Raw genomic sequence first — 22400 nt, forward strand, 5'->3', positions numbered from 1 at the left:
GGGAGGGCGGGCTGTTAGCACCGCCACACCTTTTCCAGAAAGTTGACCCGCCCGTTCCCACCACCAATCCAGCACAGTCCCAGGGAGGATCCCTGAAAGAACCAGATCAAAGACAGCCTTAGGCATGGTCTTTATTCATTTGGACACTGTACAAATATTACAATTTCCTTTTGTTGCAAAAAGTATAAAAATAATCTTTATATAGGAATCCATTCGTTACTGCAAATCTTTCTAAATCTCTGCAAATGGCTCTAAATGAGGATAAATGAATAAACAAGAGGGGGACTGTGGGGCAGAGGGAGGCCGGGCCAATCCTCAGGGACTCTCCCGACCAGATTCCTAGCTAGAGATCTCCATTCCTCCTGTTAGCAACCTGCCCGCCCCAACAGGTTCTCAGGGCCAAGGGTCCAGCAGAAAGGGAGCACACGAGCAGTACAGAAGGAGCTGTGTGATCCGCGTGGGGAGAAGTGAAGGAGGCTAGGCTAGGTGCTGGCAAGTGCCCAGCCCCACCCCATGCTTCCTCCTGGAGAGGGAGGGGCTGGCAGGTACAGGGCAGTGGGGCTGGACGCGCTGCCCTAAGGAGGGTGATGGAGGGTCCTTGGATCTGTGCCACTGGGTGGCAGCTGAAACTGAACTCTGAGAGGGCCGGGGGAGGCTACCAGGTAGGGGAAGGCCCCCAAAAAGGAGTGGCAAACACTTTGGCTCCACAGTGGAGAGGGCTAAGCCCCTTTCCCCTGCTCTCCCAGCACAGAACAGGTGTTGGTGCAGGAGTGGGACTTGTGGCCAGAACTGTGCAGTGAGGGAAGGCTGGGGAAGCCAGGAGTCTACGGCTCTCAAGCTGTGTAGGGGTGGGGTGGGGGGAGGTCCCCAGGCAGCCCCCCGGTTAGACAGTCTGTGCCCCAGCCACAAAGGGCATGCCCCTGTCAGTCAGAGGTTGAGAACAGGCACATCAAAGAGGTCACAGACACCTTCACTCTCATCCAGGTTGTAGATGTAATCGTGGTCTCCAGGGGGTGGAGAAAGGCGGAGGAGGGGTGCAAACACTGCAGAGAGCAACAGGCTGAGGCCCCAGGGCCAAGACCCCACCCAGCAGCCACCCAAACCCTGCCCACACACACCCACCCCCCACCTGCCTGGGCCACCTACCTTCTGAGGACATCAGCTCCTCCAAGAGCTCTGAGCTCATGCACTCTGGGGATGGAGGGAGAGCTCAGTTACATTCTGGCTCCTGCCTCTCCACCCACCAAAGCCCATGAAGGGGACCACCCAGCCACCATCAGGAACTTTACCCTTTGCCCAGGTACCGGGCACAACCATAAGGTCCTCAGAAGGGCAAGGAAATGGCCCTAACACCCAATGAGCTGTGCCCCTCACCCCAACCCCAGGGAAGAACACAGCCCTACCTCGAGTGGGATCAAAGATTTCTGACAGCTCTTTGGGGAGCTCCAGAACTGAAAGACAAGAAAGCCATGCTCAAGGGCACAGAGATCCAGCCTGGTCCCACTCTAGCCCCCACTTCCCCAGATCCTTTATCACCCACCCAGGGGCTCCATACAGCTGAGATGTAGGTCCTGCACCAGACCAAGCCGGCACTGTCTGCAAGTCTTCCCTACCAGACCTGAATTCCTCGGTGCCAAAGGACCACTGTAGGTAATCAGTACAGCCCTTCTAACTCAGTGGTTTGGCAGAAGGGCAGCACACCCTCTCCATTTCTAAGCTCAGAGGACATACCCTGTCTGATGGAGGATACTCTGTCTGATGCAGGATGCCCTGTCTGACGGAGGATGTCCTGTCCATCCCTGCCCTTGCTAAGCACCTACTTGGTGCCAGGCTCAGAGACCACAGCCCAGGCCAGTCACCTGGCAGAGGAGGAGGCACTCTTAAATAGGGGATAGTGCTACAGGGTGATGACGCTGCTACAAAGGTCTAACCAGGAGGACACACATGGGAAACAGAGGAAAGGAGTGCTGGAGCTGGATCACGAGGGATTTCATATGCCAGGTTTAGGGGCTCTGGTTTTATCCAGCAGACCTTTGGGAGCTGTTAAAGGTAATTTTGTAGACAGAGAAATGCCAGTCAGGCTGTGTTTCAAACAGATTCTTGTCAGTCGGGGTGAAGAAGATGCTGAAGAACTTAGGGTAGAGGTGGCTGGCAGTGATCCTGAGTGTTAGGATACATGAGGCCATCCATGGGGGATGTCTGCAAGAGAACTCACTAAGCTGATGTGGGGTGGGGAGCAGGAGAAGGAAGGAGAAGGAAGGAGAAGGAGGGAGAAGGAGGGAGAGCTGGAGTTGACCCCAGGTGTCAGGCCTGGGTGACTAGGGCCAGTGGTCGGGTATGCACAAAGGTGGAAATCCAAGTTTCAGTTGAGGACACATGGGAATGAAGTGCCCACTGGATGTGCAGAGGAAGGCACGTGGACACAAGAGGTTAAGTTCAGGCAAAAGGCCTAGGCGAGATGGAGGCTGGGATTCATCTACCCAGAACTGGGGCCCTCCACAGGTGTGGAATGAGCCAGAGATCTGGGAAACCAGATTTAAAGGAATGCCAGGGAGAGGTCAGAAGAAGAAGCCAATTAAGGGAGAAGAGCCAAGAGCTGACATCATTAATGCCAAAGGAGAAAAAAGAGCATCAACACAGAGCAAGAGAGCACCAGAGCAAATTGGCCAGAAACCTGCTGGAGCTGGCTGTCAAAGCTGGGCAACTTATCAAGAGTAGCACTGGTGTAGCATGGGGTGGGGGTTTGGGGTCCTGACTGCCGCAACCTGAAGGCTGACTAGGAGACCAGGGCACGGAGTAGAATGGAGATGACTTTATCAAGGAGTCCAAACACAGAGGATATAGGGAAGAAGAGAGAGAGACACAGGCGATGAAGTGTCATTTAACGAGGAGAGACTTAGCAGTGCTTGAGGGCCAAGGAGAATGAGTCCTGGAAAAAGCAAACGCTCAAGTCACAAGATGGAGAGGAGATACCAGGCAGATGACACCACCTCTCCTAAGAACATACTGCCCACCTTTGGAGCCTGAGGGCCATACCACAGCCCGTTCCCCAGGAGAGCATTCACACCTTCCTGAGACCAGGGTCCAAGGGGTGGCAGGCAGGGCTTAAGGGAGGGCCAGGGAGTTCTGTGTCAGCCCAGGAAGGGGGCAAAGGGGCACCAGCACCAAGCCAGAGGCCAGGCTCCTCACCTTGGCTGGCAGAGCTCTGGTTGATGGCAGGGGGCTGACCAGCTTTGGCTGAGGAGATAGGAGAGCTGGGTTCCAAGCCCAACTCTGTTTCTGACCTAGGACTGTCTGAGGCTGGGTTCTCACTGCTGCCAAGGGGACAAGTACTCACCACCTGTGGGGTCTGCCTTGATGGGCTCAAAGGAGGTAGAAGGGTTGGGTCCGGATGAACTGCTATTGCTGCTGCTGCTGCTGCTGCTGTCCAACAGGGCAGAGGACTGCAGCGGCCGGGTGTCCAGTGCTGTCAGGCCTAGCGGGAGGGAGCTGAGCTCACCACCGTCCTTGTTATCGGTTCCAGGGATAGCACTCACTGCAACCACATCCCCCAAACCCAGTCACTTGGGGACAGGAAGCAGGGTATTGAAGCTGGCCGTGCTAGAAGCCACAGCCAGGATGATTAGCACCCTAGTTCCTAGGCCCAAGGAAACTTAGGCACTGCCCATCACTCCCAAAAAGGTAACGTGAAAATTAGTCACTGAAGGAGACAAGAGCATGAAGCCTGCAGAAGGGAGACTCACGGACATGGCCCCTGTGACCACACTTCAAGAGGGGCTGCCAGGGCAACTGTGACACTGGCAGATCTGGGGGAAAACTGCCACCACTAATGCCGCTTCACACAGTCAGAACTTCCCTGTTAACAAGGGCCATTCGCTGCACTAGCAAGGAGAGGCCTGCGGGATGGGGGAGCAGGAGAAAGAACGGCACAGGGTCCCTTCCACTCTGAGTACGGCATTCCATCACACAGAGGTATTGCCTCTTGGGCCCCAGAAATCACCCCATCACCACATGGCCATTGTGCCTCACCTGTGAGCTCAGCGGCTGGACCGGCCACCCCCTGGGCTTCGGTGCTGCCGGGAACAGGGTTGGGGGTGGTCACCTGGGGACTGCTTGGGCGTGAGGCATCCTGGGGCGGGACCAGAGCAGGCTTGGGCAGAGGTGGAGGGGTAGAGACAGCAGGTGGGCTCTGGAGCAGATCTTCGGGTGGCGGCACAGGCACCGCCACAGGTGGTGAGCTCCATGCCTCCTTGTTCACCAGCAGCACCTCGATGGGGCCACTTACGCTCTTCAGGTGAATCTGGTACTTCTTCTGCCCATTGAGGCCCTACCGGTGAGGGTGTGGGGTGGAGGACAGGTGGAATTGGAAGCAGGCCCGGCTCCTGCCTGACCCTGGGCAAGGGCCAGTGTCCTCTCCCACCCTAGGCTGCCCGTTCTCCTAGATAACCTCAAACCCCAGGCCTCCCCCTACCTGCCCCACCCGGGACTTATCGGGCTCCACAGCCAGCACCCGCCCTCACCCCGCATGGCTGGGCTGAGCACCCACCTCTGGGATGGGCACCTCCAGGCTGGTGCCCGATGGGGCCCGGATGGCAAGGAGGGTGTCTCCTAGGATGACAAGGAGGATGGATCAAGGCCCATGGGCTCAATCTGAACTGAGAATGGAGTGCCTATCCCTTAGAGTAAGGAAGGAGATAATGGTCTCTGAGGGGCTGGACAGTAGGCTGGGGCAGAGAACTAAAACTTTTCTCCTCCTAAGAGCCCAGGGGTCAATAACCAGAAAATCTGGGTTCAGACACATAGAGCAAAAGATTGCTGGCCATGGGCACCTCACTTGATTGATGGGGCTGCTCCCCAAGCGTAGATGTTCTAGCCAAGGCCAACATCCCTTCCCCTGAACCAGACTGGGAGATGCAAGATGAACAAGAAACAGTTCCTGTACCTACAAGGCAACTAAACTAACCGTAGATTGGAAGTGGGCACCATTGCCCCCTGCATACAAGCATACATGAACATGCAAACACACGTTCTCCCTTGTATGCTTCTGTCACATGTGAGAAGCCAAACCTAGGGGACGATGCAGGTAGGGGTTGACCCAGGGACCCAGCCCAGGATTCTTGTACCCTCTCAGTATGGTTAGCCTCCATAGGGTCCCAGTGACCCTCAAACCCAGGACTTACCCTGTCTGGTTCTTCTTTGGGCAGCCCCAGGAACCCTCTTAAGAGACAGAAATCTCTTGGGCACTGAGTCCACTGCTCAGGGCTGTGGCTCAACCCATCCCCACCCCCATCTCCCCCTACCCAGGCTCTGCTCACCAGCAAAGCATCTGCAGATGTCCTCATGAGTCACGTAGGCCAAGGTGTGGGGGTTAAGGAGAACGGCTGATGCCCTGCCCGTGGCGACAGATGGCTGACCACAGAGAAGACCCAGCTCTCCAGCAGAGGTCTGACATATATGCTCTCAAAGAAAGTCCTGAGCCCTGGGGTCTACATAGGGAGGGATCACAGTCCAAGACTGGTGGGCGAGAGGCTCTGAGGAAGGAGCCTGAGGCTGGAACCTGGCCAGGAGCTGTAGGACCACCCTCCCAAGAAGGATAGGGACTAGTGGACCACAAGCAAACCCAGCTGGACTAGAGGGCCCCTCGCCCACTCCCCTGGAGCAGGGACTGCCAGGAGGATATCAGCTGTTCTGCACGTCCTCTGTGACGTTCCGGATGCTCTGCTGCACCCACACCTTGTGCTGGTCTAGTTCTTGCTCTCGCTGCTGCAGCTCCTCGATCTCTGCCTTGAGCTCAATCAGCTTGTCCGCGATCTCCCGGGTATTGCAGCCAGGCCCCACGCCCCTGAGCCCGGGGAGTGGAGCTGAGAGGGGCTGCCAGGAACTCTGGGTCCCACGGCCCCTGCTCTCTCTTGCACCCTCCACCCCACACCCCTGACGCTTCTGGGTAGGAGATCCCGTTGCCCTCCCTGGTGCCCCCACTCACTTCCACTGGATGCTATTCTTGGATTTTTTCTCGATCAGCCCGATACCTTCCAGCACGTTAGTAATGTCATAAATCCGCCGCTTCTGGCGAACAGCTAGGGTGTCAGCTGCCTGGCAGGCAGAAGAGAGTGGGGAATGCTCAGCCCCACTCTCAGGTGAGACTTAGTCTGGAGCAGTCTGAAAAGGGGGTGGCCTTGATTCCAACCCTCCTCCCAGGCACTACAGCAGCTCGGGACTGTGGGGCGGGAAGAGGCCTGGCGCCGCCTGAGCTGATGTTCTGATGCTCTTCTCCCCACGCCTGCCGGGGAGGGCCACGAGGACCAACACCTGCAGCCCCAAGCCTGGCACATAGCTGACGCCCAATGGCCTCGGCCGAATGAATGAAACAGCTCCCGGCCTCCCTCCTGTGAGAAAGCACATGGATGGCGGCCTGCTCTGAGGGCTCAGCTGGGCCGCCCCGGGGGTTCCCGCTACCGGCCCAGGCCTGGTCCACCATCCCCCCTGTCGCCCCTTAGCCCGGGCCTCACCAGCTTGAGGTCAAGCACGCCGTCCTTTGCCTCCTGCAGAAGCGACACGAACTTGGTAGTGAGAAGTCCCAAACTCTTCTCGTGCCGGCTTGGGGTGCCCGGGGGCGGCGGCGCCTGTGGCCCGGCCTCCGCCATAGCGCCCTCCCGCCACCTCCCCTCAGCCAGGCCAGGCCAGGCCGGCGCCGCCGCCACTTCCGCTTCCGTTCCTGGCCTCCAGGCCGCCGGCGCCAGCATCGCTGCTTCCGCTTCCGCTCCGCGCCCTCCCAGGGAATCCAGCACAATTCATCTCTGCGAACACAGCCGAAAAACTTCGGGGACCATCAACAATTGTCCAACCGCCGAAGAGGACGAAAATAACCCCAGGATCCCCGGAGACCAGCGTTGTTAAGGAAGGATGTGGAGGAAGTCTTTGGGCAGCCTCGGCAGCAGGGAAGGAGGAGCCACTGGAACCTTACTGGCTGGCCAACCTGCCCCAACTCCACTAACTCTACCCCAACCCTCATCTCAGGAGAGGAGACTGTGCTGCCTGATGAACCCAATGTGTTTCCCCAAACCTGCTCCTAAAGGCTGCCCCACTGTCTTGGGATCACCCATCCTATTCCTGTCCTTCACTTCCTGCCAAACAGCAAGCACTAACTACATCTAGCTTGTCCACTTGTCTCCATCCCCACTCTCTTTCCCTGACCCCAGCCTCATCTTTCTCTTATCTCCACACTGCAGTGCTCAGAGGCCATGGGATTATAACCACTTTTCAACCAGTGCAAACATGTTTACCTATGTGTAAATACATGTAAAGCGCTTAGAGCTGTTCCTGGCATGTGGGAGGACTGTGTGTTTGCTAGTATCATTTCGTTATTTTTAACATTGTCATTATTTATTATTGTTTACTTTAGGTCAAGTTGTTTGGGAAACAGGGATGTGCCTGCAAGAAGTTTACTGAGAAGCCACACTTGTAAAGGCGTAAGACAGGCAGAATCGGGCAGAGAGGAGAATTAAACTGCTATGCAGTTAAAATAGAGGCCTCAGAGACTTCCCTGGCCGTCCAGTGGTTAAGACTTCGCCTTCCAATGCAGGGGGTGTGGGTTCGATCCCTGGTCAGGGAGCTAAGATCCCACATGCCTCACGGCCAAAATAGCAAAACGTAAAACAGAAGCAATATTGTAACAAATTCAATAGAGACTTTAAAAATGGTCCACATCAAAAAACTCTTGGGCTTCCCTGGTGGCGCAGTGGTTTAGAGCCCGCCTGCCGATGCAGGGGACGCGGGTTCATGCCCCGGTCCGGGAAGATCCTACATGCCGCGGAGCGCCTGGGCCCGTGAGCCATGGCCGCTGAGCCTGCGCATCCGGAGCCTGTGCTCTGGAACGGGAGAGGCCACAACAGTGAGAGGCCCGCGTACCGCAAAAATAAATAAAAAAATAAGCAAATTAATTTTTTAAAAAAATCTTTAAAACAGAGAACTTGGCCCATCCTACTCGGAGCTCTGAAACTGGGGTGACTCTTCCAAGGCCTTCCAAGGCAAGGGTACCTGGCCTTTATACCCTAACATTGACTGAGAGACTCAGCTGTGAGACCTCAACAGCCTACATCTCTGGCAGCTGGGGGAACAAGTATCTTTGTCCTGAAGGGTGGATTCGGGTAGTAGCCAGTGTCCACTACATTATTACTACCTAGTAGTCCCTTCCATGGCTCCCTTTAACTCCCAAGACAAACATAGCTTTCATAGCCCTTCCACCCGTCTCTGCCATCACCTACCACACACTGTCTTCACAACAGCCTGTCGTCTCTTGCTCCTGTGCAGAGGCACACCTACCTCTGAAGGGCCCGTCAACACAGTTGTCACACTGTGATGTTGCCTACACCCATATTTGCACACCTCGCTCTCCACCCAGGTTGGGGCCATCTAGTCCATGTCTGTGTCCTGAGCACAACAGGTCCTGCATAGGCTGCTCAAGCCTCAATGATCACAGGGAGTACACCCCCCCTCCCCGCGAGGAAGTGGCGCCCAGCCCTCCCCACTCTGTCCCACAGTGCAGATGCTCTTTCCTGTTGGGAATAAAGTACCAGAGACTCAGCTTCCTTCCTTTCTGCATGTGGCCTTGGAGAGGGCGGGACCTTGGAGGGAGGAGGGAGCTCCTGGGCAGAGAGGTGGGACAGAGGCTTCCTTGGGGAGAGGAAGTCTCTTGCTGCATGCTGAGGTGTGGGTCTCATGAGCCAGTGGTGGGAGTACCCAGCTCTGCCAAGAAGGCCAGGGGAGGGGGCCATCCTCAAGGCCAAGGCTATCTGTGGAGGAGGGAGAACTGGACGCCTGGCCAAGCCTGGTGAGTTCCATATCAAACTGTCCTCTGCAACTCAGAGCAGGAGCGGTGTCCAGTGGAGGCCCATGCCTACCCTGTTTCACTTGCATCTGAGGGGCAAAACTGAGAAACCCGGCAGGCAAAGGTGTCTCAGGTTCCTTCTCATCACACCCACCTCCCTCTCATTTCCTGAGGGGGCTGGGCAAGAACCTTCCTCCTTCTCAGTGGGGCCTAGACGGAAGCTGCAACTCAGAGGCGCTCCCACTCTACTTGCTCTAACCTGGACCTTCGCCCCTATTCCTACCTCCGCTCCGGCTCCACCAGCCATGGACTCAGCAGCCAGGGACAAAATGCAGCCCGCACTTCCCCCTGGTATGAGCCCTTCTGGGTGGGCTGAGGGGGGGATGGTGGCAAGAAAGATGGGGATGGTGGGGTTGGTCCTCCCTGCCAGGTCTGCCTGGAGCTCTATAGGGAGGGCAGGGAGAGGAGTGGACTGCCCTGGGGGACAGGCCGAGGGGTAGGAAGGGAAGCAGATTTGGCAGCCACTTCCTGCAGGCCCTGCCCAACTGACGCGGCTGCCCAGGCTCTTCCTGCCCAGGGCCTGAGTGGCCGGAGCAGGAGAGGGCAGAGCAGCTGGCCCGGGGTGCAGCACTCAAGTGGGCCTCGGGCATCTTCTACCGGCCAGAGCAGCTGGCCAGGCTCGGCCAGTACCGTAGCCGCGAGGTGCAGCGTACCTGTTCCCTGGAAGCACGCATCAAGGTGGGCATCAGGCAGGAGGCAGGAGTGCTGAGGGCGGGCTGCAGGACTGGCCAGGCCTCACTGGCTGCCTCCCTCCCACAGTCGGTGGTGCAGTCATACCTGGAGGGTGTGAAGACCGGTGTGCGGCAGCTGGCCTGGGCCCTTGAGGCCGTGCAGGGAGCCCGCGAAGCCCTGGGCCAGGCTCATGGGTTGCTCTGGGGTATGGCTGAGGCTGCACAGACCCTAGAACCCCTGCGGGAGCAGGTTGTGCAACACAAGCAACTGCAGGCCATGTCTCAGCTGCTGCCCCGGCTGCGAGCTGGTGAGTGTGTAGGGCCCTAGGCCGCAGTCCTCCGACAGGTAGTCGACAAACACCATCACTGATCAAGGGCCTGGGGCGCCAGTGGGAGATTACATGGGCGGACACATGGGCGACCTCCCAGAGAGTAACTCAGGCTTCAAATGGCATATGAAGCAAGGGTGCATATTAGTTCATTCTGGGGTTCCCAAGCATGGGATGTCTGAGTCAGGACTGACACCAAGTGGCTCTGGCCAACCTGGCTGTTAATTTACTAAACTATTTCCCTAACGGCGTGGATGAATAGCCACTGGCATGTTCCCCCCAGTTCCTTCCTGCCTTCCCTCCAAGATCCCTGACTTCCTCATGTTCCATCAGCTCAAGGGTTTACCCCTGGCCCACCATGTAGGCCCTTCCCTGGGTCCTTTCAGATTGACCAATGCTCTACTGTACTGATAATTAAATATTTTACACATCACCCCAGCCCCAGGGCCTCAGCATCTACTGCTATACCCACTGCACAGGTGGGAAGGCTGAGACCCAAGGCTGCCTCTTCTCCCCGCTTAGTGCCTGCTGCATTGGCCCACACACAGACCCTGATTGATGCCCAGCGACTCTTGGAGGCATATGTGAGCCTTCGGGAACTGGAGCAGCTACAAGAGGAGACGTGGGCACCTCTCGGGGGCCTGGAGTTGCCAGTGTTCGAGGGGCTGGGCCCTCTGGCTGAGGCTTTGGGCCAGGCTGTGGAGGCGGCTGCAGGGGCTGCAGGGCGGCTGGCACGGGAGGATCCAGCCCTTCTGGTGGCTGCTATGCGTGTGGCCGAAGTGGACGCTGGGCGCACAACCTCCCTGGAGCAGGCTGCCCGGGACTGGCGGCAGCGCTGTCTGCGGGCACTACAGGAGGGCTTGGAGCAGATCCACTTTGGGACACCTCTGCAGCCTGGGCCAGGGGCACTAGCAGAGTGGCTGGAGGCTCTGCGGGTGGCTCTACCAGCAGAGTTGGCTGCGGCTGAGGCACTGGTAGCACCCTGCTGCCCACCACACTACAACGTGGTCCGGCTGTGGGCCCACACCCTGCACAGCGGCCTGCGCCGCTGCCTGCAGCAACTCCTGGAAGGGCCTCAGCTGGAAGCTGCCGATGCCTTCACCTTGCTGCATTGGGCACTGCATGTGTACCTGGGGTCAGTGTCCCTGGGGCAATGGGAAGTGGGTTCATCAAAGGCTGGAGGCTCAATGTAACACTGGGCTACCCATGTCTAGGCCAGAAATGATGGGGAGCCTGGAATTAGGGCCCGAGGCTGATGTGTCTGATCTGGAGCCCCTCCTGACCCTGGAGAACATCGAGCAGTTGGAGGCAATATTTGTGGCCAAAGTCCAGGTGAGTAGTTGGGGCCTGGGTTCAGAGCAGCTCTGCCACCAGCTGTGGGCCTGTATCTGTGGAGTCGCATGTCCACCTGTCTCTAGCAGTGTCAGTGCCCTGCTACATACTGCTGCACCTTGACTCTTTCCCCAGGCAAGTGTGGCCCAGTGGCTGCAGAAGGCACTGGACGGGGATGTAGCTGAGTGGGGCCGAGAGCAGGAGCCTGACACAGACCCATCTGGCTTCTACCACTCACCAATGCCAGCCATCGTGCTGCAGGTGGGTGAAAAGTGGCAAGGCAGGGGGGCAGCTCTCATAGGGAAAGGGAAAGAGGGCAGGACTAGGACTCTGCTGATGGCTGCCCATCCCTGTCTGTAGATCCTGGAAGAGAACATTCGCGTGACCAGAATGGTCAGTGAGTCACTGCAGCGGCGGGTGCATGGCGTGGCACTGTCAGAACTGAGCGCATTCCTAAGGAGGTCTGCCAAGGCACTGACCCACTCCCAACCCCTGGCCCTGATCCTGGGGCAGCGCTAAGGGGCTCTGAGTGATAAGACACACCTGTGGAAAAGGGCTCCTTCAAAACAGGGCCTTGGGTATCTTGGAGGTGGGGCCAGAGTACCAAGGACTGGGGTTGCACACAGCGACAGCAGATACAGGAGCCGCCTCTGCCCTTTGCAGCTTCAGTGATGCTCTGATCCGATTCTCCCGAGACCACCTCAGGGGGGAAGCAACGGCCCCTCATTACGTGCCCTACCTACTGGCCACCCTCAACCACCAGTCAGCACTCAGGTACCAGGAGGTCCCCGCCGAACCCCACCTTCAGTAACCCCTGACTGAACACCTATTAGGTATGGACCCAGCTCACACTAGGCCTTTTGGAATTTTGGACTCACATAGCCCTGGGGTTCCTATCCTAGTTCTACTAATTACTAGCTGTGTGACCTTGGGCCAGTTATCTAATCTTTCTGAATCTTGCTTTTGTCATCAGTAGTATATGGGTAATAATGGACATTCTGAGAATCACATGAGATAACATAAAATGTACCTACCACAGTACCTGGCACATAGTGTCAATTATTCATTCATTCAACAAATATTTATCAAGGCCCTACTCTGTGCCAGGTTATGTCTGGCATTACATTTGTGAACAAAACAAAAACATTCCCTTCTTCTTGGGTCTCATGTTCTTTGGGGTGGGGGCAGAGAGGACAAACAAATTAACGATGATTTTGACTCCCTCCTGACTGGGATTAACTCTCTCCCCTTACCGAAACAGAAACTGAAAGACATGACTTGCCCAAGGTCACACCGCGAATTAGAGGCAGGTGCAGCTGGCCTGTGTCCCTTCTAGTTCGCTGAGCCCACCACTCCCATCTTCACTCCGTGGCCCAGACTTTCAGAAGTGCAGGGAGCCGCCCTTCTTGCCCCCTCACGGAACACACTTGCGGCACTAGGTGGCGCCCGAGTGGCTAGACAACGGAAGGCCTCTCGGGCCTTGGCCTTGGTCCTGAAGCCGTACTTTTGGTCGGTCCAGCTCCTCCGTGTCCGTCCTGCAGCCCGACTGGGTGGCTCCTGGGGCCTTGGCTCCGGTGGAGGCAGCGCTGGACGAGTTGCAGAGGAGGATCTGCCGCCTGGTGTTGGAGGCGCTGCTGGCAGAGCTACAGGTGAGGCTTCAGATGGAGATGGGGGTGGGAGAAGGAGATACAGCGTATGCATGGGGGGTCTCTGCGGGGAATGCCGGATCTGAATCGTCCCTCCAGCCGCGTTTCTGACCTCCGCTCCAGCCCCTATTCGCTGCTCTGCCCTCTCGCCGGTGGCTGTCGAGCCCAGAGCTGCTGGATGACGTGTGCGAGCGGACCGCGAGCTTCTGCCAGGACTTCCGACATGTGCGGGATCCTGTGGTCCAGGTGCGTTTGCGGGTAAAGGCTGGGGAGGGGGGAAAGCGCCCATGGGAAAAGCGTCCCGGAACCATTTGATCGTGCTCCCCGCAGCTGCTGCTGGCTGAGGCGGAGCGTACCGTGGTGCTGCAGTACCTACATGCGCTGATGCAAGGCCGCCTAGTGTGCCGCGGTGCTGACGAGCGGACCCAGGCGGCCGAGCGCCTGCGGCACGATGCCGCCCAGCTTCGGGAGCTTTTCCTCGGTTTGGTGAGAATCTGGGTGAGCAGATGGGCGGGAGTCTCAGTGGTTGGGTAGGGGCCGAGGGCTGGAGAGAGACCAACCCCGACGTGTTCAGGGCCTGGAGGAGAGCGTTCAGTGCGCGCCAGTGCTGCTCGCCTTGAGGGAGCTGCTGAACCTCCGCGACCCCACGCTGCTTGGTCTCGAGGTGGCAGGCTTGCGGCAACAATTTCCCGACGTGAGGTGCGAAGACCGGCCGGGAAGGGAGGAGGGACCCGGGGGGGGCTGGGCGGGGCTTACGCACCTGTACTCCATAGCGAGGATCACGTCTCCGCCCTCTTGGACCTGCGCGGGGACGTGTCCCGAGAGCAGCGCCTGGCCGCACTCAGCTCTCTGCAGGCCGGCCCGCAGCCCTCGCCCCCAGCGGGTGGACGCGCACTCTTCAGCCTCGTGCCAGCACCTGCACCCCCGCTGTCCTCCTGCCTCCCCTCGGGGTCCTGTGCCTGACCCTCGGCTGCCCCCAGAATAAAGCCACGGCCCCCGTACGCCTGAATTGTGTGCGTTGGAGAAGGGGGGATAGAAATAAAAGTCCCCGCGAAGGTCAGGGGTTCAAAGTGCAGTGACATACCTAAGGTATCCTGTCTCTAGTTCTGAAATACGTCTGCGCCCCACCTATCCCGGCATCAGACCTGTATATGGGCTGCTTTCCCAAGCACCCGGGCTTCCGCCGCTGTATGCGGACTACATCCCCACGTGTCCGTGCGCCGGCAGCGAGCTCGCGTCTCCCGCGCGACTGCTGAGTCCAACCACGGAGGTGGAGGGGGCGGGCTTAAGACAACACCCCACCCAGGGGCGTGACCCGATGGTAGACCCCCTCCGGCTCTACCTGGCCCCACCCCCAGCCATGTCCTCGGGCGCTTGAGGCCGCGGAGATTGACGTGAATCCGCGCGCCTTCGTCTGAGCGTGCGCGTGCCCGAGTGCGTGCGTCACCAGTGTCGGCTCCCGAGGGCTGGGCAGCCGGCGGCCGGGGTTGCGGAGTGGGAACGGCGGCGGCGAGAAGAGGATTGAACAGGTGGGGGCGCGGCACGCGGACAGAATCCCCCCACCCCCGAGAGGCCGAGAAGGCGTTCGACGCGACCCCTCCTCATCCACCAGGGAACCCCGCTCCATTGTCCTCCGGCCCCGCCCTCCATTGGGCACTCCCTTTGCCCCATCCCCCGCCTCTTATTGGCTGGAGGTCACGCCCCTCCTCGATCTCCCAGTCCCCATTGGCTCCTCTTCCACGTTATCCTCTCCCGGAGTTTCTTATTGGCTCAGACCACACCCTCTCATTTATCACCAGACTCCGCCTTCAGCCTGGGCTCCTCCCACAACCATCTTTCATTCAGTCTGCGTCTAGAGCTGGCTACTTTGGTCATGGGGGTGAATCAGACCCGTCCCTGCCCTCAGGGAGTTCAGGGGATGATGGGGGGACACGGACCTAGGCTCCAACAGTGACAGCCTAGGATGGTAAAGAAGCCGCCTGGGCACTGGGAACCTCTAAGACGCTGGCAAGGCTTCCCGGAGGAAGTGAGGCCTAAACCAAGTCCTGAAGAATGGTTAAGGAGTTTGCCACGGGGAGACATTGGGAGGGCATTCTTGGCAGAAGGACCTGAGACATGAAAGAAACAGGCATATTCTGGTAATTGCAAAGAGGTAGGTCAAATGAAAGAAGTGGAGATGAAGGGGATTAGTACAAGCAGAGGCCCGGAGACCAGTGAGGAATCCAGAAAAGTGTATAGTTAGTTCAGGGGAGGGAAGCCTGCGGCCTGAAATCTTTTCCAGCAGCTTGTCACTAGGCAGAGTGCCGGGAGGAGGGGGAGGGGATCAGAACTAGATGGGGAAGCAAAGTGCAGGGAAGGTATGATTCCAGTTCTGAGAAGGACAAGGGCTCTTGGTTTCATTCCTTTATTAAGCAACTGTTCTGGGGACACAGCTGTGAACACTGAAAAGGAGAAAACAGATAAGCTCACTTGTACTGTACTTCAGATGGTGATAACTGCATCATAGGACAATATTGTGGAGAAGGGGAGGTTGTGGTGGAGAGTGTCTAGGGTAGGTTTATTTTATAGAGGGTGTGTTAGGGAGGCTTTTCTAAAAAGATATTTGTACAGAAATCTGAGGAAAGTGAGAGTGACCCCTGCAGTTATATGAGGGGAAAGCACTCCAGACGGGGGACATGTTCAGTTTGAGATACCTGTTAGACGTTCAAGTAAAGATGTTGAACGGAGAACTGGCAACACTAGTCTGAAGTTCATGGAAGAAGTTTGGGCTGACATATTTAAAACCATGAGAGTGGATGAGATCACCTAGGGAGTGAGCATAAACGGAGAAGAGGAGAGAATTTTCCAAGTTCTGGACATTATAGTGTCAAGAGGTCAGAAAGATAGGGATTACCAGCAAGTAAGACCAAGAAGAAACAGCCAGTGAGGTGGGAGAACCATGTTCCAGTGTATTTGGGAACCAAGTGGAGAACATGGCCAAGCCAAGATGAAGTCATTAACTTTGTCAAATTCTGCTGATCAATATGAAGATCATTGGTGACCTTGGTCAGATCAGTTTTGATAGAGAGTGGGGGACAAAAGCCCCCACTTGAAGCGAAATTGAAGCGAGAACAGGAAAGAAGGGATTGGAGACTGAGTATAGACGACTTGAGGTGTTGTGTTGCCCTAGGAAACCGCTGGAGGGAGATGCAGTGGAGCTGGAAGCGTGTGGGGTCAAGTGAGGGTTTTGTTTTGTTTTTTAAGATGGAGAAATAACAACATGTGTTTATACTGATGGGAAGAATCCAGTAGAGAGGAAGAGATTGATGATGCAGGAGATGTAGGAAAGGAGAGGAATGCTGGAATTATGTCCCTGAGCAGGCAGGAGAGTTTGGAGGCTGGAGCCTTCAGTCAGTCTCTGGGGAGAGACTGGGTTGGACTGAGCCCTGGTACAGAGTCAGGGGTGAGTGTCCTGACACTGGCCTTGGATGACCGCTAGAAAGATGACTCTAGGGGACAGACCAGGGATTGGCTTGGATTTGCTGAAGTTTCCCTCTGCTCACCAAAAGCTGATTCTAATTTGGATTTGAGCAGATGGCCCAGGGAGAGAGAGCATTCCAGGTGGAGGGACTAGCATAAGCAAGGGGCCTGCAGGCATTCAAACTGACTGAGGCCCAATCTCAATGGGCTGGAGGAAGTGGATGGAGCCAGGAGGGAGGGGCGGGGTGAGACTGAGAAAATGCCATAGGTAGAAGGCAGGTAGAAGGTAGTGAGACCCCCTCACCTGTCATCATGGCAGCTGAGGCTACACTGTACCAAACTCCCAGTCTGGGTGGGCGCTGAGCACAGGGATTAGAAGAATCATGAATAGGGGCTTAGGCCTTGCTCTCAGAAGCTCACAGTCTAAGGGGATTTGAGTAACCACCATCTAGCTGGGTGTATGAGACTCTTCCTCCTGCTTTCCCCCAGTCCAGCTTACTTGGGTGAGCCTGCTGGAGGGGATGGACACTAGGGTGGAGGTGAGGGGTCAGGTTAGAACCTGGCGTCAGGTCCTGGGCCCACCAAAGGCCCAGCAAGGGCAGTGTGGATGGAGCACAAGGCCTGCTGGTCCTCAGGCCACACCCACTCATGCTGGTCTCCACATGCCTTTCTGTGTCTCCAGAAGTCGACCGTGTGGGGAGTTGGAGTGACCCAGCTGGATGTGACCACCAGGACAGAATGGTGCTGGACTCAGGGGCTCAGGTGTATGAGCAGGCACCCCCCAGCCCACCATCCAGTCCCTCATCCTTGGGCCATAGGCTGAGGCCCTCAGACCGAGATGGGACAGCACTGTACCCCTGGCCTCGGTCCCTGGCCTTCCCCCTGGCTCTCTCAGTCCGCTCAGCCCTGCGGCCCCGACCTGAGCCGCAACCCTTCTCAGAGCTGCACTTGGGCCACCGTGGCCACATGCGTCGCAGTGAGAGCACCTACACCGTAAACAGTATTGGCCGGCGGGGGGGCAGCACCCAGGGTCGGGCGCCACCTGGACAGGGACGGGACCCAGGTGGGGGCACCCTGCGGCCTGCGGCCTCCCTGCCTCACATTGCTAAGACTCGAAAGGATGCAGGCCGTGGTGCCAGCAAGAGCCCCTGCATGTTGGTGGCTCTGCGGCCAACCAACATGGACCGTGAGCGGGACAAGTTCTTCCAGTCCCATTACACCTACAACCCACAGTTCGAGTACCAGGAGCCCATGCCTACGGCTGTGCTGGAGAAGTACAGTGAGGCCTCTGGACAGTTCCTCCATCAGGTCAGTGCAGACTGCCCACCTCACCCTGGCCCTTCCACCTGAGAGGCCTGGCCTGACCTGCCGCTGTGGCCCTTTGTGCAGGCGGTTGGCATCATTGAGGCTGTCCTGGAGAAGTTTGGTACCTATGAGCACTTTGAGGCTGCGACTGGGGGCCAGCTGCTGACCAAGTGCCAGATCTGGTCCATTGTGCGCAAATACATGCAGAAGGAGGGCTGCGCTGGGGAGGTGAGTTCGCCCTGCCTGCGAGGCCCCCTTTCCACATGCTCCAAACCAGGCTGCTGAGTGGGCAATGCCAGGCCCAGCTCTACACTGATGGAGCTAGTGACCTCGGGCAAGCCCTGCCCCTGCCCCTGCCCCGGTAAGGTGGGAGCTGGCTCCAAGCAGTGGTGGGGAAGGGTAGGTGTTGTGGCCAAGTGTCCAGCCTGGCTGCCTTGTGGCCTTAGCGGGCCCATCGGCACACTTGCCCCTGGGCTGGTGGCCGTGGCTCAGGGCTCTGCCGCCCGCAGGTTGTGGTGCAGCTGAGTGAGGACCTGCTGTCCCAGGCAGTGATGATGGTGGAGAACAGCCGACCAACACTGGCCATCAACCTGACCGGAGCCCGCCAGTATTGGTTGGAGGGCATGCTGCGGCATGAGATAGGTCAGGGTGTGGGTAGGCGGGTGGGCGGGTGGGGGTGAGAGGGGGCTGGGACAAGGGGGGGGCAGTGAGGGTCTCCAGTAACCCCACCCCCTCTCTTTCTTCCCCTTCCCTCCGGAGGATGGGCCCCTTCCCTTCAGGAGCAGCTACCTCCTTCCTCTGGCTCACAGACATAGGCCAGAACATGCCAGCCCACTCTCTGGGCTCACCCTCATTTCTTGTTCCTTCTGGGTATCTTTTCCTCCCTCTACTTCCTCTATGATTTCCCTTGACAGTGGGGCAAGACTGCTGAGGCCCAGACAGGCCAGAGGGAGAGCCCTAAGGGTCCCACAAGCCCAGCCAACATGCAGGCCCTCCCCGGTGGGTGGAAGTTCAGATCCTGGGAATGGAATTAGCTGAAAACACACAGAGCTGGGTTTAGGAGGGGTTAGGGCCAGCCTGGAAAAGCGAGCATGGGACACTAATTACTAGTCTTTTCTGTCTGTCCCTCCTCATCAAGAATCCTGTTGCTCTGGGCAAAAGATGGTTTTTGCTGGGGACATCAGCATGATATGGGCATGCAGGATGTGGGGCTGGGGTAGTGTGTGAGTTCCTGCACCTCTCTGGGGGCTTGGGGGGCAGTGTGAGTTTGGGAGAGTTTGTGTGGGTGTGTGTAGCCCTGGACGGGTGAGGGAGGGTTCATGTATGTGAGACTCTGGATCCTTGGGTGTGAGTTCACCTGAGGAGAGTCTTCATGCTGCCTGGGGTTGGGTGAGTATGAGTTTGGGGTGGAGGGGACTTGTGTAAGAGCCTGACTTTAGAGGCATAAGGATATGTGAGTCGCTGGCTAGAGGTCCAGCTGGGCAGACCAGGACCCAGGCTGGGCAGGAGGGTCCCTTGGATGCGCGGCCCAGCGCAGCCTCTCCCTCGCCCACCCCACAGGTACCCACTACCTGCGGGGCGTGAACAACGCGCGGCAGCCGTGGCACAGCGCCGAGGGCCGGCTGCAGTATGGGCTGCGGCCAGCGAACCCCACCGAGGAGGGCCTGGCCAGCCTGCACAGTGTCCTGTTCCGCAAGCAGCCCTTCCTGTGGCGCGCCGCGCTGCTCTACTACACCATCCACCGCGCCGCGCACATGTCCTTCCGCCAGCTGTTCCAGGACCTGGCGCGCTACGTGCAGGACGCCGACGTGCGCTGGGAGTACTGCGTGCGCGCCAAGCGCGGCCAGACTGACACCTCGCTGCCCGGTGGGCGCCTGTGCAGTGGGGAGTGTCCTGATCTGTGGCAGGGGTGCGGGGGGGGTTCAGGTGGGGCTTTGGGCCTAGGGCTCACGGCCCTCCCGTGTCCACAGGCTGCTTCAGCAAGGATCAGGTGTACCTGGATGGCATCGTGCGCATTCTGCGGCATCGCCAGACCATCGATTTCCCGCTGCTGACCTCGCTGGGCAAGGTGAGGGACCACGCGCCTTCGGAGGGCCCAGCCAGCTCTCCCCATCACTGCAGTGTTCCCTGAGCCTCTGATTGGAACTCAACTGAGGACTGGGTGCCAGGCCTCTCTGATGGGGGGACCGTGGGCGGAGGTGAGCACAGGAGGTGAAATGACGGTCTGGCAGCCAATATAGGTGCTTGAGCCAGCCCACAGGTGTGTGTGTAGACACTGCACTTCAAAGGAGGTGAGAGCATTCCAGGCCAAGGGAGCAATCAGGAAGGCCTGGGGAAGGAGGCTGGAGAAATGGCCAGGGAACAAGTCCTTGGCGCTGGGTATTTGTGCCAGGCTGAGGAAGTCGAATTTCATCCAAAGCAATGGGGAATCCTAGGAGCTTTGAGCAGAAGAATGGCACAGATGGTTTGCTTTAGAAGGCTCCCTCTGTCATATGGGAGGAGAGGCCTAGGGAAGGGAGTGCAGGGGGGAAAGGAGGAGGCCTTTCCAATCACTTTTGCAGACTTGATGGTGGTCTGGCATAACCCAGCAGTGGCCGTGCAGTTGGAGGGGAAGCAGCAAGCTGGAGAGATCTTCAGAGAGTGGATCTTTTTAACTCAGTGGCCACTCTGAGTGGGAGGGTGACAGATTCTACGCCCCTACCTGGAATGTGACCTAGGGGACTGTGAGGAGGGTGGGGATGGCATAGGCTGACACCCAGTAATGCTGGATATGGGGAGTCTGAGGTGCCTGAAGGATATCCCGGGGAAGGCGTTCAGAAGGCAGTTGGATACCCAGGTTTGGAGGTGAGGGGGGAAGCTGGACTGGAGACAGGAGTGAGGTTGTAGGACATAGATGATAAAAGAAGGTGTTGAGAGAAAGAGCAAACACCCAGGACTGAGCCTCGGGGTACATAACATTGGGAGTGGATCAGGAGGGGAGAGGGAGGAGTTCCAGGAGCAAAGGGCTATGGGCCATTGCAAGAGAGCTGGGACCAGCTGCCTGAAAGCCAGGGCACCCTGCCTACTCCTGAGGCCCAGCTTTCTTCCTGCAGGTGTCCTATGAGGATGTAGATCACCTTCGGCCCCATGGGGTGCTGGACAACACCCGGGTGCCCCACTTCATGCAGGACTTAGCACGCTACCGGCAGCAGCTGGAGCACATCATGACCACCAACCGGCTGGATGAGGCAGAGCTGGGCCGCCTGCTGCCTGATGACTGATACTGGTTGAGGGCTACAGGCAGGGGCCCTGGAAAGAGGGCTCCAGATCAGCCCCCAGAACATGAAGCTGGCTGCTCTGTGCTTCCACAGCCTGCGTGTTTCTTGGGGAATGGGGAGGGCAGAAGCATTTCAGGAGGGAGGAGAGGCAACAGCAGAGAGTTTGTGTCCCTTGCTAGCCTCCCTGGACCCTGAAGGCCAACAGCAGCATGTCAGGCAAACTAAATCTGCCCTCCTGTCTCCAGCTGCCTTTTGAGCAGAGGAAAAGCCTGGGGGCAGGAGGGAAGCTGGATGGGGATGAGGGGGTGGCTTGGGAGTAGAAACTTGTTCTTGCACGAGATGGCTTTGGGTGTCTGCATACTCCAGTCTTTTCCTCCCCCACCTGGCCCCTTGGTGCTCCTTCAGCTTTCATGCTGTCTACCTCTCACTGGGTCCTGGTGGGGATCTCCCTTCTTCTGGGGTGATTGCCTGAGCCTGAGGTCCTGGCTTTCACACAGACTCAAGGAGCAGGGATCCTGGTAGTAGAGACCCAGCTGGGCTGGGGTGTGCTTTCCAGCATTTTGCCTCTCCCACTGTCATGTATTTATTCCTTATTTATGTGCTCTACTTACTGGGGCTGGGACGCAGCAGTTTCTGAAGGTTCGATGGAGGGAACAGGGCTCCTCTGGAAGGCACCGACTATTCCTAGCTACACACACACACACACACACACACACACACACACACACACACACACGCCTTGTGAATCAAGCTAAGAGCTCACCTGGCCCTGCCTTCATCCCCTGCACTGGCCTCTACTGTCCCTGTCTTTGCCCACACCCTCACAGCTGGTCTCTGGAAGAGGTTGGCATAGCCTGGCAGCAGCCACAATCAAGCCTGAGGGGCAGGCCCCTCGTTCCTAGTTCTGAGCCCCTCCTAGACCAGGAGAGGTGCCAAGATAATTGTTGCTTCCAGTTTCATCTCAGACTCAGCTGTGTGAGGTTGACCCTGTCCTACTCCCTCCCTTGGCCTTAGTTTTCCCATCTGAAAACCTGGAAACACAGCTGCAAAGTCCTTATTCATTTAGTCAGTGAATATGTATAGAGCGCCTTCTGTGTGCCAGTTAACTGGTCACAACCCTCACTGAGCTCCCAGTCCCGAGAGAAGCCAATTAAAACAATTACAATGAACTGTGTGGGCTCTGCCTACTTGAGATCCCTTTCTCTTTCCAGTCTCACTTCCCAAGGTGGTGAGCTCTAGCCTTCTCTAAGTGGAAAGAAGTACCCTTTTCCTGGCTCTTTGTGCCAGGCCTAGGGGCTTTCATGAGGTGGGGCTGGTGACTACACATGTCCCCAAATGGTTCACGAGGATAAAAGGGCTGTGGAGCAGGGCCCAAGGGTCTGGCCCTTGTCCCACTGGGGACTCTCCAGGGGTACAGCTTGGGCTATTGAGGAATGGAAAGGGGTTGAGGACTGGGCCGTGGGCACAGGGCTGCCCGGGTCATTGGGAATTAGAGGTACAAATCCACACCCTAG

General features: G+C 57.7%; 3 protein-coding genes across 5 annotated transcripts; 2 read left to right on the forward strand and 1 right to left on the reverse strand.

Moving 5' to 3' along the window:
- Window positions 1–114: 114 nt before the first annotated feature.
- On the reverse strand, window positions 115–6775 carry E2F4 (E2F transcription factor 4). Of its 2 annotated transcripts, none has more exons than XM_029239841.1 (10): window positions 6510–6773; window positions 5984–6093; window positions 5681–5842; window positions 5316–5359; window positions 4547–4608; window positions 4030–4327; window positions 3338–3535; window positions 1404–1451; window positions 1147–1191; window positions 115–1043 (listed from the first exon to the last, which is right to left on the reverse strand). In XM_029239841.1, exons 1-10 carry the CDS (start codon window positions 6741–6743, stop codon window positions 928–930), a joined length of 1317 nt encoding a protein of 438 aa, XP_029095674.1. In that variant the 5' UTR covers window positions 6744–6773; the 3' UTR covers window positions 115–927. The 2 variants fall into 2 exon arrangements, with proteins under 2 accessions (XP_029095674.1, XP_029095675.1); XM_029239842.1 differs by having other exon boundaries at window positions 131–1043; window positions 3338–3475; window positions 6510–6775.
- Window positions 6776–8708: 1933 nt separating this feature from the next.
- On the forward strand, window positions 8709–13948 carry EXOC3L1 (exocyst complex component 3 like 1). Of its 2 annotated transcripts, none has more exons than XM_029213344.1 (13): window positions 8709–9178; window positions 9390–9565; window positions 9647–9866; window positions 10410–11022; window positions 11102–11219; window positions 11355–11480; window positions 11580–11680; window positions 11883–11993; window positions 12739–12868; window positions 12989–13111; window positions 13196–13363; window positions 13440–13564; window positions 13639–13948. In XM_029213344.1, exons 1-13 carry the CDS (start codon window positions 8719–8721, stop codon window positions 13826–13828), a joined length of 2661 nt encoding a protein of 886 aa, XP_029069177.1. In that variant the 5' UTR covers window positions 8709–8718; the 3' UTR covers window positions 13829–13948. The 2 variants fall into 2 exon arrangements, with proteins under 2 accessions (XP_029069177.1, XP_029069187.1); XM_029213354.1 differs by having other exon boundaries at window positions 13196–13351.
- Window positions 13949–14701: 753 nt separating this feature from the next.
- KIAA0895L (KIAA0895 like) lies at window positions 14702–20971 on the forward strand. The gene is made up of 7 exons (XM_029213364.1): window positions 14702–15017; window positions 17007–17632; window positions 17714–17857; window positions 18139–18271; window positions 19190–19495; window positions 19600–19697; window positions 20722–20971. Exons 2-7 carry the CDS (start codon window positions 17063–17065, stop codon window positions 20887–20889), a joined length of 1419 nt encoding a protein of 472 aa, XP_029069197.1. The 5' UTR covers window positions 14702–15017; window positions 17007–17062; the 3' UTR covers window positions 20890–20971.
- The last annotated feature ends 1429 nt before the right edge of the window (window positions 20972–22400 follow it).

Source organism: Monodon monoceros, unplaced genomic scaffold, assembly GCF_005190385.1.
Source record: "Monodon monoceros isolate NGI ecotype Baffin Bay Population unplaced genomic scaffold, NGI_Narwhal_1 Super_Scaffold_10, whole genome shotgun sequence".
NCBI lineage: Eukaryota > Metazoa > Chordata > Mammalia > Artiodactyla > Monodontidae > Monodon > Monodon monoceros.

Coding starts and splice junctions, on each gene's coding strand:
- E2F4 (XM_029239841.1), bottom strand. CDS start 6,743: ATGCTGGCGCCGGCGGCCTGGAGGCCAGGAACGGAAGCGGAAGTGGCG. Junction 3,536..4,029: donor TCCAGCCGCTGAGCTCACAG/GTGAGGCACAAT, acceptor ATGTGGTTGCAG/TGAGTGCTATCCCTGGAACC. Junction 1,192..1,403: donor AATCTTTGATCCCACTCGAG/GTAGGGCTGTGT, acceptor CTCCATCCCCAG/AGTGCATGAGCTCAGAGCTC.
- EXOC3L1 (XM_029213344.1), top strand. CDS start 8,719: ATGAGCCAGTGGTGGGAGTACCCAGCTCTGCCAAGAAGGCCAGGGGAG. Junction 12,869..12,988: donor CGCTGCTGGCAGAGCTACAG/GTGAGGCTTCAG, acceptor CCTCCGCTCCAG/CCCCTATTCGCTGCTCTGCC. Junction 13,112..13,195: donor TGCGGGATCCTGTGGTCCAG/GTGCGTTTGCGG, acceptor TGCTCCCCGCAG/CTGCTGCTGGCTGAGGCGGA.
- KIAA0895L (XM_029213364.1), top strand. CDS start 17,063: ATGGTGCTGGACTCAGGGGCTCAGGTGTATGAGCAGGCACCCCCCAGC. Junction 17,858..18,138: donor AGGAGGGCTGCGCTGGGGAG/GTGAGTTCGCCC, acceptor TGCCGCCCGCAG/GTTGTGGTGCAGCTGAGTGA. Junction 19,698..20,721: donor TGCTGACCTCGCTGGGCAAG/GTGAGGGACCAC, acceptor TTCTTCCTGCAG/GTGTCCTATGAGGATGTAGA.